This window comes from Anopheles coluzzii, chromosome 2, assembly GCF_943734685.1.
Source record: "Anopheles coluzzii chromosome 2, AcolN3, whole genome shotgun sequence".
Lineage (NCBI taxonomy): Eukaryota > Metazoa > Arthropoda > Insecta > Diptera > Culicidae > Anopheles > Anopheles coluzzii.
In genome coordinates, this window is record NC_064670.1 from 82682391 (window position 1) to 82702264 (window position 19874).

At 37.0% G+C, this 19874-nt stretch overlaps 2 protein-coding genes across 2 annotated transcripts; both read left to right on the forward strand.

The window, feature by feature from the left end:
- Nucleotides 1–966: 966 nt before the first annotated feature.
- On the forward strand, nt 967–5691 carry LOC120953414 (uncharacterized). Its single transcript, XM_040373312.2, has 10 exons — nt 967–1257; nt 1328–1442; nt 1506–1630; nt 1684–1735; nt 4013–4065; nt 4126–4177; nt 4264–4358; nt 4439–4490; nt 4578–4726; nt 4799–5691. The coding sequence occupies exons 1-10, from the start codon at nt 1108–1110 to the stop codon at nt 4901–4903; spliced, it is 948 nt and encodes a 315-aa protein (XP_040229246.2). The 5' UTR covers nt 967–1107; the 3' UTR covers nt 4904–5691.
- A 1568-nt stretch (nt 5692–7259) lies between these two features.
- Nucleotides 7260–9709, forward strand: LOC120952857 (optineurin-like). Its single transcript, XM_040372402.2, has 11 exons — nt 7260–7621; nt 7689–7767; nt 7848–8011; nt 8079–8130; nt 8225–8265; nt 8322–8373; nt 8444–8571; nt 8701–8752; nt 8827–8975; nt 9039–9205; nt 9282–9709. Exons 1-11 carry the CDS (start codon nt 7379–7381, stop codon nt 9412–9414), a joined length of 1260 nt encoding a protein of 419 aa, XP_040228336.2. The 5' UTR covers nt 7260–7378; the 3' UTR covers nt 9415–9709.
- The last annotated feature ends 10165 nt before the right edge of the window (nt 9710–19874 follow it).

Sequence of the window (19874 nt, forward strand, 5' to 3'; positions counted from 1 at the left end):
CAACATCGTTTCATTAACAGATGAATCTTTAAACCCAAGGAAAGCTTCTTCGTCCGAGCTGAAATCCGTAATTTTCCACAATTTTCACAATCTTGGTCACTACGGCACCAATGTTTAGTTTGGAATTCCTTTATTCAGATCCTACGTTGTGTTTCTTAATTCTTCTTCTGTTTCTCTATCTGGACGTGTGTACAACTCCTTCTGTCAAAACAAAACCTGTCATCCTAACGTCATAAACGTCTGTCATCTCCCTATTCACAAAACCAAACGTCTCATAGCAAACAACATATTTGTCTTACTTGTTGTTTAAACGTTTTGTACCAAACAACACTACAACGCACGATCAAATGGAAGGAACGGGGTAGAACCTCTGCCGCAGAATTGTTTAGCATCACTGCGAATAATTTGGTAATTGTTTATACATTTTCAACACGTCGGTAGAAGAAAACAAAGATTTCTTGCAATTTGAATACCTGAATGATTTAATCACTCTACCATTGCTTGTTGCCTCGAAGAAAGGAAGCTCCGCAAAGAAATAAATATCATACAAGCACCCATGGTTGGTTACCACCACCGTTCTATAGTGAGCAATTGCCACCTATGAGCGTAACGTGAGCGTAACGTGAGAATAACATGAGAGCGTCACCTCTTACTTCTTATTTGTATAGGACGTACTTTCAATTGCAAATATTAAAGCACTAAAAATATGTGTGAAATATTTAAATACGAGCATAATGACGACTCTGTTACTCAAAAAGATCACAAATTTATTTTCATTCAATTGGGTTCAATTTACATGTTCTAACAATCATATACAACAAGCATTTCCAAACACATCATGTTTGTTAACTTTTTTTTAAACCGAGTGGCTCGTACAATGAGTGCAAAATGAGTGTTGCGCATATTTTTTTAAATACAATGCTGTTACACGCATGCGTGATTCTAAAGATTGGAAAGCGAAACAAAGTGCTCAAAACACTCTATTTCCCACTGTCATTCTACAAACACGTATATTAATTGATTCGGCTTTCTTATCGTATCAAACATTTAGTACTTTCCGGTGTTGTCGACGCTGCTAAAGGATAAATCAAAATTTCAAACAATATTATGGATTTAGATGCGATTGATGTGGTAGAAATTGAGAGTAAAAATTCTGGTGATGAAAAAAATGTTGATTCCAAGTCAATATTAAACGATCAAAGTGATAAAGATCTTGAAGACAATGAAGAGGAAAGAAACGAGGAAATTAAAACAGCTGTAAAGTATCAATGGGAGCGACTGTTTTTATCTTATTTTTAGAGCTAATAATTTTGTGTTTCGATGGTAGGAGGTGAATCATGAACAATTAGAAGAAGGATTTTGTGATTGGATAGTAAAAAGTCTGAGCTGTGTGAGCTGTATAACCTGTGCCAACTGCCCTGACCGCTTTGGAAAACACTGTTGTGAGTCATGATGGAAAATATTTCTTTACGTGTTACGCTTAGTTTTTTTTCTCATAACTCCAGGTTCATTATGCAAGTGGGACTTAGATATCAATTTAAATGCAACAAATCATAACACCAATCCATCGCAACCAGTGGCAAATAAGCGCGATGAATCGCTTTCGCAAGATAAAGAAACGATTAAAAATGTAAGTATTTTTTTATCGTAAATACACTGGTTTAAATACTCAATTACTTTCAGTTGGAAAACAAAATTGAAAAGATGAAAAAGATGCAACAAGTTAAACATAATGGTAAGTAGTGTAAACATAATTGTTATAAACAAACTACAAATGTCCAATGGTACTGTCACGTTTTTCATATAGAAATTGCTGCAATATAATCATAAAAAACCGGCCCTCCTGAATAAAAAAGCATAAAAATATTCAACATTTACACAGGACAATATGGTATACTCATGGCTCCTCACACTTTTTTATTACCTGAAAATTTTAAATTTATATTGAATTATTATGTTTAATTATCTACCTCGTAAGCGAACCAATATCTTCGCCTATGATTATATCCAATGCTTAATTTTTATCCTAGCACCTAAAGTAAACTCACCGTGGTCCCCAAAGAATTCCATAAATATTTTATTTACTTACTTACTTATCCGGCGCTACAACCGCTTTGCGTTCTTGGTTAAATATTCTATACTAGTTAAAATAAACAAGAAAAGAAGGAAAATACAAAATGCAGTATATTATTCATTATTATTATTTATTAACCAATAATAGGTACGCCAAATTTTGACTTCACCCGTTTATATTTAACTTAAATTTAATTGTTCTTAACGACATATGGCAAAATAAGGAGGACATAAATAAACGCCCTACTTTATATTAACATCTTATTGAACAAAGCGTAAGCGTCTATTCTGTGCTCGTTGATGGACGGAAGTCAAGGTGCTGTGTCTAACCATTGGAGTGCAGAAGCGTCTGTTGTTGCGGGTCTCGGAGTACTGACATTAAATGGTTCCAATATATCTGATGCATTAATATTGTCGCGAAGGACTCCAGCAACAAACCGCGCTTGAGCATTTATTCGTCTTCTAGTTAGCGTTTTTATACAAAATTTATACAAAATATATACAAAATTTCACTATTTTACAAAATTTCTGCATCAGGAGATGCTGCGACACTTCCATATTCTAATGTTGGTCGGACAAGGGGACAATACAACGACTTGATACACATAGGATCATCAAAGTCTTTAGTAATCTTGAGTATTAATCCTAATGCCCTGTTTGCGCGCCGAATCATCCTGTCGTGAAACTATCTGAAATACAAGTTATCATCCAAAATTATTCCTAGGTTCCTAGGCGCGTTTATAATTCAGTATCGAGTTTGTTTGGTCTGTATCAACAATCATTAAGATGTGATAAATGTTATTCATATCTTATGATGTTCATTCTCTTGTGATACCATAACAATTGCACATAGCCGAAATGGGGGTTGATTGAACACTCAAGCAAGAACTAAAATAATTCTAAGACTATGTTATTATTAAAGACCTTCTCAACGTTATGATTTCCTTCAAGCGTTGTCGTATTCAGAATAGTTTTCGTAGTATACGTCTGTTGCGAATCCGCAAAACAACTGAATTGTTAAAACTACAGCTATGTACAACCAAATTTTTGCGTTAATAATTGTTTTCCATGGAGCTGCACACTCTAGACTCCTTAAACCTAAAAATGAAAATATGATGTATGTGAGTATGTAATACAGGGTTTTACAAGTCATTTTGCAATGTGTGCTGCATATTTTGTCGAGCACGAAATTTATTTTGACTCCTAGTGCGTACTTGGACTGGGCCAATGTTAATTTTGACAGTCCTATCGAGGTGCAGGTTTTCCTATGTTTTCTATATTATTTTACACTTTTTGACACATTTGATGCACAAAAACGGAAAGAAGAAGACTTAAGCTTTAAAATGATGGGTCGTTTGACCCATCACTCGTTTTACAGGGTTTCGAATCATATAAGGGAATAGTTCAATCACTTAGGGGAATGTTGCAAGCAAGCTTTGGAGCTGTCATCAGACTGTGGGTGCCGGTGTAAAAAGCTTCAAATTGATACCGATGTTGTTTTTTCAAAAACATCATTTGGAGTTATTTTCGTGTGCGATTCTGCTGTACACATGATAAACTAAATAAATCCTGCTGTGGAGCCATAATTAAACATGATAAGTTAGTAAGATTGACGAAAATATTTTAAGGTATTTACAGCGGCACCCAAAGTCTGATGACAGCGCCACAGTACGCTTGCAAAATTCCCCTAATCGATTGCAACATTCCCCTAAGTGATTGCAAACATCCAAAGCTTGCATGCAATATTCCCCTACCGATTTGCAACATTCCCCTAAGTGATTGAACTATTCCCTTATATGATTCGAAACCCTGTATTCGCTGAGTCATTAGCGTAGTAACATTGCAAAATGACTTGGTAAAACCCTGTATTACTATAACATAAGTTTTTTTGAGCATCTACTTTATGTACCACGTTTACTGATAGAAAAAAATGTTACAGAATGTATACGATTGAAAACTAAAATTGGAGAACTGTCGGAGGTAATAACGAAGGTATCGGTTGATTGAACAAAACGAAAAGAAAAAGATAAAAATGTCTCTTTTTTATTTCAGTTGGAAGGGCAGCTTTCGACAGTAAAGACCGATAATGCTCGCCTGCAAACAGGTCAGTAAGAAAGTATTGATTGAAAAGAAGTTGTATTGTTTTGATCAATTCAAACTAAATTAATAATCTACCATTCGATTACATAGATTTGCTTGAGTGTCAGAAACAAAATGTAGATCATAAGACAGAAGTTAACCGACTTGAATTGGAACTCACAAAAGCTGCTTCAGAGTTGATTAGGGTATGGTTTTTGATTTAATAACGATAAATGGTACACATTTCGAGGATTACAATAAGTGTTAAACATATTTTCGATTGTAGCAATCAATGAAGACACAGGATCTGGAGGAAACTTTGGAAAGCTGTAGAACAGGTTAGGATCTCGCGTTCTATAAATATAGTATATTCACCTAAAACTTTGTTAACAAGACTACTATTAAAATTACCATTTAATTTGCAGAACTTAATCAAATTTCAAAACAACGCAAGGATCTAAGTAGAGCTTTCGATGAGACGGATGATCAGCAACGTTTAAAAATGAAAAAGCTGCACGAAACCTTGCAGAAATCGGATTATGAGAAAGCTGAACTGGATTGCCAAATCAGACTGGTAAAATCATTCCACACTGTAATCTTTAGATATAAGCATTTACACTATTTCCAACTTGTTGAAAACTAATAGCTTCATGGTGAATTGCAAGCTGCAATAGCACGGGAACATCAGGCTTTACGTGACAATGCGCTACTGCAACAGAAGCTGACAGCGCTTGAAAATCAATCAAAATAAAACCCATATAGTTTGGAGTTCCCACTGCAAAGGCAAATTTCTTTTAAAATTCAATATTATATATATTGTATCTAAGTCCTTAAACAAAAGTGTTTGCTCAACACATAGAATAACGATTGTAAGAAAAGCCGTATCGTATATGGAACGAGTTGCAGCTAAAATCGCTATATAGACCGTTCTTGACCGCATTGTTGGCTAAATTGATCATATTCCAGGACGATGATATAGAGCCGGTAGTCTGTTTATGTATTAAAATTATTGAAAATTGTAGAATGTTAGGAGATTGTTTTCATTATAGAAGACGAAGCATTTGTTTTGCAACCATCACGAATCTCTAGTGTGAGTTATCTAGAACGTTTAGGAAACTTGTTCATCGTTTGTTTTAGGGAAACAGAATAACAACTAATGCAAATTTCCATGTTGATGTTACTGTATTCGTGCTTGTGTTCGTGCTATATTATGCCCTATAAATTTACTCTTGCTCAGAACGAAAAGGTCAAAAATGATCACGGCGAAATTTATATTGTTCATTAGCTACAAAATATAACATGATATTTTTCATTATTCTTTCATCGGGTGAACTATGTTATATTTATAACCTTATTTGTATATTGCTATTGTAATGCATTGCTAGTTCCAATTACATTCAAAGTATGTAATGAATGATAACAATAAATGTTGAGTAATTACTATCATTCTTCTCATCACATGTTGTTTTCATAGGCCAAAATTTAATGTAAAATACAAATAATAAAATAAAATATTGAAATGTCAAATTAAAAGCTCCAGACACTCGGCCTGCCTGTGCCCCTTAGTGTTCGATTATGCACGATTATGTTCGAGTGTGTCAGGACCTAGGAGTACCCCTTGATGAAAAGTTGAGCTTCCACGACCAGCTAGAGCATGTTGTCGCTATGGGAAACTAATTGATCGGCTTACTAAAGCAAATTGCTCGTGACATCGCTGACCCGGTCTGCGTCAAGACGCCGTACTGCACTTTGGTGCGGTCAGCGCTGGAATACGGTTCGGTATGGTGGCCTTCAGCTGTTCGTCTCCTGGCATGTTTTGTGTCGATCCAGCGCAAGTTCACGTGGTTCACTTTGCGCTCCTCGAATGTCTTACTGGGCTATGAGGGGTGCTGTGCGCTGCTTGACCTGGAGTCTTTGAAGCAACGGATCTGCAATGCTCAGAGGCTGTTTGTCGCGGGAATTTTTGATAATTCGGATCGACTTGCCGACGCTTCTTTCGATGATCAACATGTAAGTCTCGCTGCGATCGCTCCGAGCTAGAGCGGTACTCGACGTGGAGGAACGGCGCACTCGCTTTGGCTCTTCTGATCCGTTTATTCGCATGTGCCGTGAGTTTAATGTCATTTGTGGTCGTCATCAATCTGACATGTCGCGCGCATAATGGGTGACAAGACAGCCAACATACATTTTCCAGATTCGAGTTGGGATTTTACGCGTTCAAAACCTAGTGTTACCAAATCGAAAAGAGTTTACGGATTCGAATTGTATGTACGATGTTGACAATCGTTTAACATGTTCGAAAAATAGTGTTAAGGCCGGGCTACATTGATCGTACTCTGTAGTATAATTTTGATTTTCACTAGCGCATCTGGCGGCGGCTGGTGGAAGCTTTTTATGGTCATCGAGGGAATGGTCGTGCCGGATCTCAAAATAAAGTAATATTTCCATCGTTTTTTGATGCGAAAACGACTGAAATTTTTGCACAACATATTTAGCTATCAATTACAAAGCTTTTTCAGCCCGGTTAAAGTAAAAAACATGTAACAATAACGTATTTTCTGAAGCGGCTCCAAATTGTTTGGCAAAATGCTTCCACCAGCCACCGCCAGATGCGCTAGTGAAAATTTAAATTACACTAGCGAGTACGGACAATGTCCCCCGGCCTTACGATGAGCTGGCTTGAGAAACCCTGTAACTTGGGTATATCAATCCCAGTCACCTATAGCTAAGTCTGCTAGGTTTTCTATTGGTTCTACAATTTTTACTTTCAACTGATTATTTGATGATTAATCGGTATTTGATTTTGACTTTACTATACAATATTTTTAAAGGATTTTGCGCAATCCATTTTTTATTTTTAAGCCTCAACCCTTCTAAAGCCGCTAAGTCTTCTCTAAAGACAAAATTTTCCTTCTAGGGGAAGTTTCCTTCACATTGAAAATTAAAATTTTATGGCAAATGTCAGCAAAGTTTGTGTACCCATATTAATAAAGTACAAGGTGTGCCAAAATTTCAGAACGAAAAGCATTTTTTGACAGGCTGTGAGTTTGGGATGCGTAAAACGGTTGCGTTGAACTATTTTCGCCACAAGTTGACTTACGCATGCGCATCACGAAGGAATGCTAATGTTTACGGGAAGCTGCAACGAGTCAGTTTGCCGTCGGTGTGTCACGCAGTACGGTTGCACGATTAATAAATAAACCAAAGTGGTGTTTTCACCTTCAATATGGCTAGCAAACACATTCTAGAACGGGCGGAAACTGCTCTAGAGTTAGCGCAAGAGTTTCTGCTCGAGTCGGAAGATGAAATGTTCGACGAGGATGATATTGATGAGGAGGAAGAAAACGAGAGCGAAACTTGTGATAAGAAGGAAAATGAAGAAACTACCCCAGTGGAAGGTGAAACTGCAGATGACGAAGAAAAGGGACGTAAAGGCAATGCAAATGGCAAAGAAAAAGACTCAACTACGGTAAGGTGAAGCAGAGCAATTAATATGGTAGTTTGAATTTAACCATGAGTGTGTGATTTATTTGCAGGAGCCTAAAAGCAAGAAATCGTCCAAAGGTATGGGCAAAAAGTTGAAAAGTTTGATGGGCGTAGTAATGCAACCGCTTGGTGAGTCATTGTGGTTTACGTCTGATAGAAAAAAAAGACCCGCGTCAAGTACACCAACCGCTGCTCTTTACTGTCTTTAGGTTCAAAGGTGAACTGGAAAATAGATTTCAACTTGGGAGTAAATGCATCAAACCAGAAGGACAAAAGCGAGAACAAAGTGGATTCTAAAATCGAGAAAGCCGGTACACCACACAATCCAAAGAAGAGTGGACAGTTGTCTGAAAATGATAAAAAGATTGCAAGCGTGAGTATTCTGTGGGACTCCATTCAAATCGATAGCAGAAGTGGTTGATTTTCTGCACTTTTTCTAGCTGGAAAACGAAAATAAACGATTGGAAAAGATTGCGCATAAATTTCTTGACGGTAGGTACTCTCATTAACCCACACTATTGACTAACAATTTGATATCTGTAAATGTCTGTTAAATGAAATTATTTTACACAATTCACTGTTACAGAGTGTATTCGACTAAAAACAAGAGTCGGAGAGCTTTCAGAGGTAGTAAAGCATATAATACTTAGACAGATAATTCTACACAAAGATTATGTTTGCAGGTGGAAGCACAACTTACGGCGGTAAAAGCTGATAACGAGCGGCTCAAAGCAGGTTAGCGGGTAAATCTCTAAAAATACTGCATTTTAATAAAAATGCTATTCACTCTTATGCCATTACACAGAATTGCTCGATCAGCAAAAACTTCGCCAAAGCTTGACAGAAAACTTAGCAACCCAAACTGAAGAACATCGGAAGGAAGTCAAACGACTTGATGAAGAGCTTAGAACGGCTAAGACCGACTTCACAAAGGTAAGGGATGGTGTGTTTTTTGTATGCTTATTGTATGATACAATAAATGTACAAAATTGTAAAGCGTAGCCCTGTAACCGGGCCAAATTAAGTGGTATGATAAAGTTAACCAAACCCCTTTGTTCACAGCTAAAATGCAAAAGCCAAGAACAAGAGCAGGAACTACTTCGCTCGAGAAAAGGTGAGCAAAGAAGTTGATATGAGTAGCAAGGTTGTTTGCACCGTAGTTAAATGAGAACTTTATTTCATCCATAGAATTGGAAGCACTTTCAACACAGCATGTGAATCTTAAGAAAGATATGGATTGTAAAGCGGAGCAGTATCTTTTAGAAGTGACGAAGCTCAATGAAAGCTTGCAACAGTCAGAAACGGAAAAAAGTGAGCTGAATTTGCTCCTTGAAAAGGTATTAAATTCAAACAATGGATTGAATTTATCACAGTAAAAATTAATCAATACTTCTTTTCAGCTTAAAGCTGATTTGCAAATTGCACATGAGCACAACACAAACGCAAACACACAAAACGCGCAATTGCAGCAGAAGATGAGAGCGATGGAAAATGATAAAAACATGTTAGGGTTACAGTATGAAGCTTCCAACGCTAAAGTGTCTGAGCTGCGTCGTGCGATACATGTGTAAGGAGATTGGGAGGAAACATTCCAGATGAGCTATTTTATATACTCACAACCATCTTTTTACTTTTTATTTTAGTTTGGAATCAAACGCTTTTACAACGACTACGGCACAAACGTCGAGTGATGGTTCGTTCTCTTGTCCCATATGCGGAGCCCAGTTCACCAGTTTGGCCAATATGCAGCTCCATGCAGAGGATTGTAATGCATAAATGTGCAATGTGGTTCAGCATTTTCGTAACTTTTTTTGAAGTGATCGTAACATTGTCCAACACAATTATGAATTCAGGCGATTATTTTAAGTTCTAAGAAGAATAAAAAAGATTGTTGGAAGTTTAAATACTTTCAAAGGAAATTATTTAATCGATATAAAATCTGATCCTCTAATTGTTTCAAACTAACGAAACATAAGATACAAATGTCTTGTTGATAGTGTGAAATCGTTCCATTAAATGTCGAACGAAAAATCAAACTGCCCATAATTAAATGAAGTTATGTACAACATAATCCTAAAGTTTGTGTTTTAATATCTCCTTGCTGCCACAACACTTTTACGCAAAATACACTGAAGGACCATACATTTATGCTAGTGTAAAATCTCGAGGCTAATTATTCCGTACATTCTATAAAGATAGAGAATATCTAAGCGTTAGCAGAGTCTGGTTCGTTCTAACTAAACAATATGTCAGCTAACAATAGTTGACGATGGTAGGCACAGGCATTCATTAACAACTCAAGGTGGTAAATATTTCATTGTATTTCCTTCTACTTCCCCAACTACTTTGGGCTGGCTCAAACGTATGTTTACTCACTCTTTTCCATATTTTTGATAATGTATGGCTTTTATCGCTAAAACAGATTGGCTGTTTGACCGCTATCCATTTTCACTCTCTTTTTTATGTCTTCTAAAGAGTTTCGATATGTAATGGAAAGAGTACTGCTATGTCAGATCATGCTCTATCAACTAGAACAGTTAGTAATCCCTGGGAGGTTGATCCGGCTGTTAGAGGCCACCATGAACGGGAGGCAGTGCAAGGTGAGAGCATCGATCTTGATGTCGGTATCGTTCGAATCTCAAAGGGGGCTTGAGGCGAGGTGACGGACTTTAACATCGCCCTGGAAGGTGTCACGATATTTCTTGGCATCGCAGACATCGACCTCATCGGCAGGACAACAGCGAAGGTGTGTGAAGCGTCTCACCCGATTCCAACGTGAAGCAGCAAGAATTGGATTGAGAATCAAAGTGACGAAGACGAAGTACAAGCTTACCGGATACTCAGACCATCTGGAAAGCAGTGACAATCTCGAGGTAGTATAGGAGTTCTGCTGAGATCTAGATGACTTCAAGCCCGCCCGAAATGTGAGATATCCGGTGGTACTCTATGCAGTGGCGGATTAAGACGAGAGCAGGCCCTAAGTGGTCACACGAATGTAAGCTTGGTTTGAAGCGTCGAACAGGGACTTGAATCAAATATTTAACAATTAACAGGTTGGCTGATAAGTCCCCGGTCTGACACATAGATGGCGCCGCTAGTATTAAATGCATATTTTTTTTTATATAGTACCAACCTTCAAATGATTCGTGTCAAAATTTTACGTCTGTATGTCAATTAGTTTGTGAGACAGAGCGTCTTTTGTCAAGCAACTTTTGTGTTGTGTTGTTCCACCAAGACAACGCACCGTGCCACAAGTCATTGAGAACGATGGCAATAATTCATGAATTGGGCATCCTTTTGAGGTCTGAGAACAAGAAAAAGTCGCTGGGGGCCAGATCTGGAGAATACGGTGGGTGAGGAAGCAATTCGAAGCCCAATTCATGAATTTTTGCCATCGTTCTCAATGACTTGTGGCACGGTGCGTTGGCTTGGTGAGCGGGGTGTGGGTTCCAATTTCGGGGCCCCACGCGGCTTAGTTTGCCTCTATGAACTCGAGTCTTGGATCTTTCGAGTGGAGGATGCAAACGCTCTGGGCGGTGTGTTCAAGAATGGAGCGTGGAGGAGAAGAATGAACCACGAGCTTGCTGAGCTGTACGGCGAACCGAGCATCCTGACGATGGCGAAGGTTGGTAGGATACGATGGCTGGGGCACGTCATGAGGATGGCGGACTGATGCCCCTCCAAGAAGGTGTTCGACAGCGATCCCCAGTTCGGCATAAGGCGCAGGGAAGCACAGCGAACTTGATGGCTGGATCAGGTGAAGGAAAACGTGTCGGAGATCGGATGTTTGCAGTCGAAACTCTTGCAAACATTACCGATTTGATATTTGATATGATTGTGACTGAATTTAACAGTTTTAAACCTATTGAATTAGTTTTAAACATTCGATCAAAAGGGAAATTATTTGGCATTTGACAATTGATGTGGGGACTGCCTGTGGTAATTTGTTTTATCAATAAAAAAAAACAGAATAAGATAAAAAATAACAAAAATAGCAGGTTTTGTTCAATAAACTAAGCTATTTCAGGGGGAGGGGGTCCATCTGTCACGTAATTTGGGAGACGGGGGAGGTTTCTTCCAACGCTTCAGTTTGTTGTTGGGGGGGGGGGGAGTGTCAAAAATTTACAATTTTTTCGTTACGTAATTAATGGATGACGCCTTATGTACGATGCCGTTCGGTAGCTGTTTTTCTAAATATTTAAAAATAGTGAAGCAGAGCAGGAAACAAATTCAATGTTTCCTCCGTAGCAGAATAACTAGTAGTTGAAATTAAACCCTAAGGATGATTTTTAATTACTGTACAGTCATTTTCCGATATACGCTATCGTACGGGACCGAGCACAATAGCGTATCTCGAGTTTTCGCGTATAGCGGATTCCTATGGAAAAATAGTTTACACTACTGGTTCGAGAATTGAAAAATATCGCCACAGAGTTTTGCATCTAAGTTCTTTGTTGTAAAACAGGTATCTTTTTCACAAATTTAATTGAAAATGCTTTAAGAACAGTAAATAAATTCAAAAAGCGCATAAAATATCTCAAAAAATTAAAACATTTACAAAAAACACATGGAACTGTCCAATTTCGAGGAATCGCGTACTGCAAATTCGCGTAAATCGAGTATCGCGTACTGCGGATAATTGCTGTACAGTCTCTTCCTGAGATACGCGATTTGTGCGTTCCCGGGGCATCCGCGCAACTCAAATACCCGCGTCAGTTGAATATCACGTTTTTCGGCCAAAACTCTTTTAAATGGGTAATGAGTATTGAATGAGTATTTTTGATTAAATTTAATATTTTTATACACTTTATCATTTATTAAAAATTCAGCAAGACAATTGTTATATTTATTGCTTTTGAGTGGTTCAACATTTTTGGCTAAAAGGCTATTTATTTTGCATTTGTAGCCAATTGTACTGTTTGTCTCGTGTCAAATTGTCAAATTAAAAAAAACCGCGAGAGACGAAAACCGCGTATCTCGGAAACGGACTGTAGTTTTAGAAATCACAGTCAGCAAAATTATTAAGTTAAATTAAATTAAATTAAATCAAGTTAAAGCCTGTACTGAAACCACACGAAATTATTTTTATGTATTCCAATAAATAATTGAGTAAATCATTAATTGTAATTGTTAAGCTTTCAACACAGGAAAAATGTCCTTTATATCCGGTTTAGAACAGGAGTACGAATGCAGGAAGAGAAGTAGAAGTTGTCACGTTAGATCAGATCCATATTTTTATCCGAATATGTGTTTTTTTTTCAATGCTTTAAGCTCGATGCTTTTTGCCATCAATTAAAAATGTTTTTTGTGTGTACAATTGTTGTATGTTAGGGACGGACGGACACCTAAAAATGAAATTCAAAGAATATGTTGGATATCCATGAGACTTTATAAATTTCAACAATGCGTATTGTTTTCCGTGTATTGGGACATACATAAAAATGTCCTGATGAGCTACAAAGGGGATGTGCGTTTTGATACCGCTTGTAAATAAATTTCGGAATGCGAGAACTTAAACTTTATTATTGTCAAGACTTTGAGCCTTTTGGCTTCATTTGCCTCTTTAAAATGAAGTTCTTTATATAGCATGACGTAGTTCTGATTCACTGCGTTCTTTCAGTATATCACTGCGCCACTTTGCTTGTTTCCATAATCATGAAAACTATTTCATATAGTAAAACTATCAACATCATCAAATTATTGATTAGATTTAATTATCATAACTGCTTAAGATAAAAAAAAAATATCAAGAGGATATTCACCTTTCCTATCTTACCTTTATTACCAAACAAGCTAAAATGAAGTTGCATCACATGATAGATTACTGAATACACCAACAGATTAATATGGATTCCAGTCAAATTATAGAGTTTTTTTTAAACATATTTCTATATCGTTTGAAAGCAACAAATGAGTTCTAGAAAATTTCAAGAATTTCAAAAAATTTCGGCGACAAAACTATTACCACTATTACTAAATTTTGTGTGTGAAACGAGTTCAGTTATAATTTTACCCAATGATGGATAGAGATTCGAAGATGCGGAGAAATGTTGCCCAGCGCTTTGTATGAATGACGGTTTGTCCAACAACGACGCTAAACGGCCTACTTTGTATACCGCTTGAAATGTTGATAAACGTCCATAAATTGCAACAAATAGCCTGATCGAAGCTTGATGAGACACCAACTATTAATAATTTTGACACATAAATTATACCCACATCCAGCTTGCGCTGGTCGTCGCCAGATGCGCTAGTGAAAATAAAAATTACAGTACGGACAATGTCCTCCGTCCTTAACATGTCACATTTCGGATAATCACAACTAACAACAATGTTTGCTGTTTGGTTTTGGTTTTGTTGTTTCCTTCCTTTATTAAGTGCGTTTTCCATAGTTCTGTATGTGTTCTTCATTAGATGATGAATTAATGTATCCTTTCTGTCTTCTTTCCGTCTAGTTTCTGCATTTTGAACGTAACTTAACGATACACAATGATTTGTCTATTTTATTTTTTTGTTCTTTTTCTTCTTCACTACTTCTCTACTCGTCACGTTTGCTATCGTTTCGGCAATTTGGCAAGAATGTTGCACCATGTTGTACAAAAGTCATTCCCCTTGCATGTAATGTACTAGATAAGTTATTTATCTTCTGTTTTTTTGCATTCGGCATACCAGCCTGCCACTGTACAGTAGTAGTAAGTAGTCTTCAACGATCAACCCTCACACCCCATCACACCTCTACCAAAGTGGCATTCTTCGCATTCGGCACGTTAAAAAAACGGCTCCCGATGCTTGCTTGAATGGTTTTTTTTTTGGCAAATATTGTTTCTGTATATAAAATATAAATATATTTCATATAAACATGTGCTGCTTCCGTTATTAATTGCAAACGCCAGTTCTGTTAAGCGCCGATACGGTTCGGAGCCTTTACTGTGAATGCTCTTGAATCTAGTTTGGGTAATGTAACATACCTAGCGGTTGTTTTCACTATATTGTTTTTTTGTATGTATGTTTCTTTTTTTCTAACTTAATATAACACGAACGAGTACAAGCTTTCACTAGTTTTCTTTGTTTTTTTTTTGTTCGTATGCTTTATTTTCCTAGTTCTTTCTTCAATGTACCGAAATGATTTCCCAACGAGATACAAAATATGATTGGAAATGTGTTTATCATGATTTTGGTTATTTAGTCATGATAGTGTTTACAAACCCCTCTGCAATTGTTCACACGTGGTTGGTTCTTGTCGAACGATATTTCGCTTCTACTGTTCTACTGCAGGCTGTCACATTCAATCGAAGTAACCATCCCCTTCACAACTACTGATTGGCCGCCACAGCTCTAGGTCTACTTGCGTATCTACTGCGCATGTGTGGTTGCCGCAGTTACTTACTAGCACACTACGGACTTCACTGTACTACGCGTTGCTTTCCGTTGCTGACTGCCGCAACACAACTTGCTCCCACGTGCACGTGCATGTAGAGTATTAATTTCACTATTCTTGAAGCTGGTTTGCTCGTCGTGATTGGTTGCAACATGTTTATTTATTTTTTTGTTTTGTTTTAAAAAAGAAGCTCTATTTGTATGATTGCCATGCATTCCTAATTTCTTGTTACGAGACACTAAGGTTTATCATTTGCCATCTTTGCTTCGGTTGCAGTGTAGTCTACGGATGTTTAATTTGTTACTTTCCTGTTTTTTCTTCATTCTCTCTCTCTCTCTCTCTCTCTCTCTCTCTTTCTTTTTCATTTTCTTTCTTTATTTTCCTTTTTCTTTCTCTTTGCAACAAATTTATGCACGAATTACACTCTCTCTACTTTAAGCCTACATGCTATCGGTTTTGTTTGCCATTCCAACATTGTTCTAATATTTGCACCACACTTGCACTAGTTTGCGGGCTTTTCACACTGTCAGCGTACTACCAAACCAATCGAAACAAGCGAAACCCAACAATTAACATCTGGGATGCTGTTGAACGGTGTTTTTGTATCATGTTTTGTTTCTTGCTTTGTGTTCCATTTTTACGGTTCAATTTTAATGGGAGAATTTTTAATGCTTCAAATGCGAGTTTTAAATCGGACGAGGAAGAAATGTTTAAAAAGAGCCGTTGCACAAATAGTTTCTTACCATTTAATTTAATAGGAAGGTAAATAACATTCACAAGAAAAAGGGGTCCCTTACCACATTATAACACAAAAGTGGAAATGCGAAGGGCTGGGGTCTAGCTTTACCCCAGTTTTATACACTTTTAAGGATTTTTTGCTGTTGTGTATATAAAACAACAGTTTTCAGCTCTTTTATATAGTTCCTGTTATTGCCTCAACACGGCGATAAAAGGGAAACGGTGCTCTCTCAAGGTGCAGATGGTGAGAATAAATTGCAACAATTGCTAGCAAATTGTGTGCCCTCTTTTCGTGTTTTTTTTGGTGGTGGATGCATAAAGTGTCAAAAAGCAACACCTTTACTTTAGAAAAAAAATAGCACAATATAAGAGACCTTTCTTCCATACTCCTATCTCGCGTAATCTCGTTTGTGAAAGCACATGTAGAACGTTTTGACTGTTTTTCCTTTTGTTTTGTTTTTAGCACAATAAAGTGAGATGGATTTATGATGGAATAATGAGTGATTGTAAAGTGCACTATGCATTAAAGTGTGCACCTATTTGTAACAATGCATCGGTGTTGAGTAAGGTGCGGAGGAAAGTATTTACTTTCGGAAACATCATTACGTATGTACGTTTCTGCCGTGTTTACTGGGGGGGCACACGGTCATAAAGATTTGCGAATAATGAGACACGTAAATTGGTTGGAATTATTTTAGCACGATTTCTCTGCCACAATCATGTCTTCCTCGGATCGGCTTTATCATATAAAGAAATACGCGTGATCATTCTTCATAAACTGGCACTCGCTTGTTGGCATAAACTCTTCCCACCAGTGGTTCATGTATTTAAATTTTCATTTCAGTTGCTGGGATTACACATAACTGTATTTGTTGTATAGGATTTTGCGGTTGTTTGACAATAATAGATATGTTAGCTTTTCTTTTGTTTATAGTTAGAGCTTATTACGATGCAAAAGGGGTTCACAACGGTTATACATGGATTAATAATATTGAATATCGTTACTTGCGTGTTCTTTTTTATCGCTTTTATCTCTACCGCGTTACTACGGCGAATAGAAAAAACTGGGCAAAACTTGGCACAACTTTCACGTTGAAAAATTCCTGTATTCCGGTTTATTTTGGTTTTTTTGGTTTTTGGCTTCTATTATCGTCCGTACGTCCCGTCCGTCCTTCCGTCCGTCCGTTTGTCTTTTGGGTTTTATTCTGCACTTTGCTTCGCACACTCCTGTGCACTTTTGTTATGTTTTATACGCAAATACATAGAGTTTATGTATTGTTTTTTGTTTGTTTGGTTAAACAATATATATTCTTTTAAACCATTGCGATGTTCTATCAGCATGCTTGCACGGAGCAATTGGGAGATTAGGGTTGTGTTCTGTTCTGTGGTACACGATGATGATATACATGCAAATTAACAGTCGTAAAATTACATTTTCCTACTTCCATCTTTGCTGAACCAAACTGCTGTTTTGCTCGACATAAAACATTAGATCTTTTTCTGTTGCACTGCAGATATCGGAATATTCAGTTTTTTAAGTACATCGGTGTGTGTGTGTGTATATAAAAAAACTACTACCCACGCTCTAGTTGCAGCATCATTTGTTTGCTCGTTTATCAACTCTACACACTGCCTTAACACACTATTCCACCCAGCTGCAACCGTTTATTTCGAGCTGATTTTTAACGATCGTTTCTAATGTTTCAATTGATGGTTGCGTGTGGCAAATGTTTCCTACAGCTTAACTTCATTTTATTGTTTCTCTGTAGGTTTGCAGCATACATTTGGCTGCACATACGATTAGCTTGCTGTACCCCGGTTCTCTTACGTACGCGTTTTGTTTTGTTCCTTTCTCCTCCACACTATCCTGAACTAGGATTTTATTATCGATCCTTTTCTAAACCATTTGCTTTCCTTCTGCGCCCCATGACAGGCGCCCCATTTGCTCTGCACCACGACGTTACGTTGGGTTTCCATTCCATTCATCCATCTGCTGAGCAGCTACTTCAGGTCTATGTTGTTGCATGAATTGCATATATATATTTTTGTTTTCTTATTGATTTGTATATGTGTATATATTCAATTTCTATATATTTTATTTATCATTTTGTTTGCTAAACCTCACGCCTCTCCGGCACTTTCTTATCATGTACGCTCAAACACACAGAAACTACCCTCTTTCTCCCCTATTATGAATTCATGTTCCTTCCTCCTTTCTTCCGTCAATTGTCCTAAACTGTATATTATAAGTATAAAACAGTTCAATTAAATGTAAAGCTTCTTTTTCTCTTTTTTACTCCCTTTTTCAGCTGTTGTTGTGTGTAAATTATGTCAAGACTCAATCAATATGTATCGACATTGACACAAAATATTTCTTTCCAATCTTTGTCTGCTTTTTTTATTTTGTTTTAATTATGTTTCTTCTTTTGTATATATACGCTGTTTCCTTGGTTTTCATTTGTCGGGATTGGGTTTTGCTTTTCTTTTTTTTTATACATGGGAAATTATACTTAAGTAAAAATGTACCAATATTTGATTTTCTATTTGCTTTCGAAGAGGTTTGCATTGTTTTTGCACTCTTGGAAGGAGAATAACACATTTCTACAATTAAAAAAAAACAAACAATCAGATCGAGTATTTTGCTGATCTTTTCAAAAAGAAAGCAGCAAACAAGAAAAAAAAAATTGTAAAATGTTTTCATTATTGATACACAATTGCTTAACATGATGAAACCTCGTTATATGTCGCTTACAGTATCATGTGATCATGGCAAGTTTGTACGATCAACACACAAACAAACTGCCTATCCTGTGGCAACAGGACTGGAAAGTTAAATCTGAACGATCTTTAAATTAGAGATTGAAGTTATAGAAGTTATGGTAGTTTAAAACTTAACAAAAAAAGTGTAAATAAGGAAAACAAACACAAAAGAAAAACTTTACATTTTTTTTGTTAAACGGTTTTATTTATGCAAAGTAGTACACAATGTGAAATTAATGGCAGAATATTTGTTGATAGAATAATACTATTACTATTAAAGTGTCCGACCAAAACCAGCTTAAAACAAACATAAACAAATAAAAACGCATCAGGTGCGCAGAACACACTTCAAAAGACACTTAAAATGTTAAACACTTATTACCTAACCAATATAACGATCTTATCATATTTTGACATTTCGTGTTATGATGTAGGTATAATAAAGGAACATGATTGTCCTCAACTGATCAAATAAAACTAAGACAAGTCAAAGAAAAAAAAAACAACAATACGATCATTCGTACAAGAGCATGAGGACGATGAAATTTTGTGTTGTATTATTCGTGTGGGGAGCAGAGCGAGCAGTGCCAGCTTGCGAATATAGATCGCTCAATACTGAACGAGATGGTCAGGGTAGGCATTGCTTGAGGATCAAGATTGGGGTCTTTCATTTTGTTCAAAGTCGTTCACACGCAGTTGGAAGAAGAACGATACTTTTCGAATGGTATAAAACTTTCTCAGGGATCTTTTTGAGGCTAGTTTTACTAGTTTTACACCATGGTTGCTGGCTATATCGATTGCGTGTGTCTTTTTTATATAAACTTTTCATATCTTTTGCATTCATATGTGTATTTGCTTGCTTACATGACTACAAAGTATAATGGTGGTGATTGCTAGTGGATAGAAATGAAACGAACAATCAATAACCCTTCCTTTTCTTTGTTTTATGCTGATTTTCTTTTTCTCTGCGTTACACTGCCAAACTGCTTTACTTTCTGCTAAAACCTTTGTATTGTTACACTTTTCCGGTCGATCATGGCCTCTGCGGTCAATCTGTCAGTTAGCTCTCAAACAATTTACAAAACAAGAGTAAATTTGGCACATTTTTTGAGACATTCTCGTGACGCTCCTGTGTGTTATTTGTGGTTGAGCTGGCTGTCCCAAGGAGGTCACACAAATAATTCATCGAAAAGTAGGTTGGAATGACTGTTTAAATCCAATAAATCTCCCCTTTGAAGGGAGTTTTGGCAACGTTTTGGCTTAGCTTGGCGTGGCTAGGCTAGAGTAGGTATTAAGTGATCAAGTCAAGCTGGTCAGTCTAGGGATAGATAGCAGGATACGTTCTATAGCGCAGGAAGTC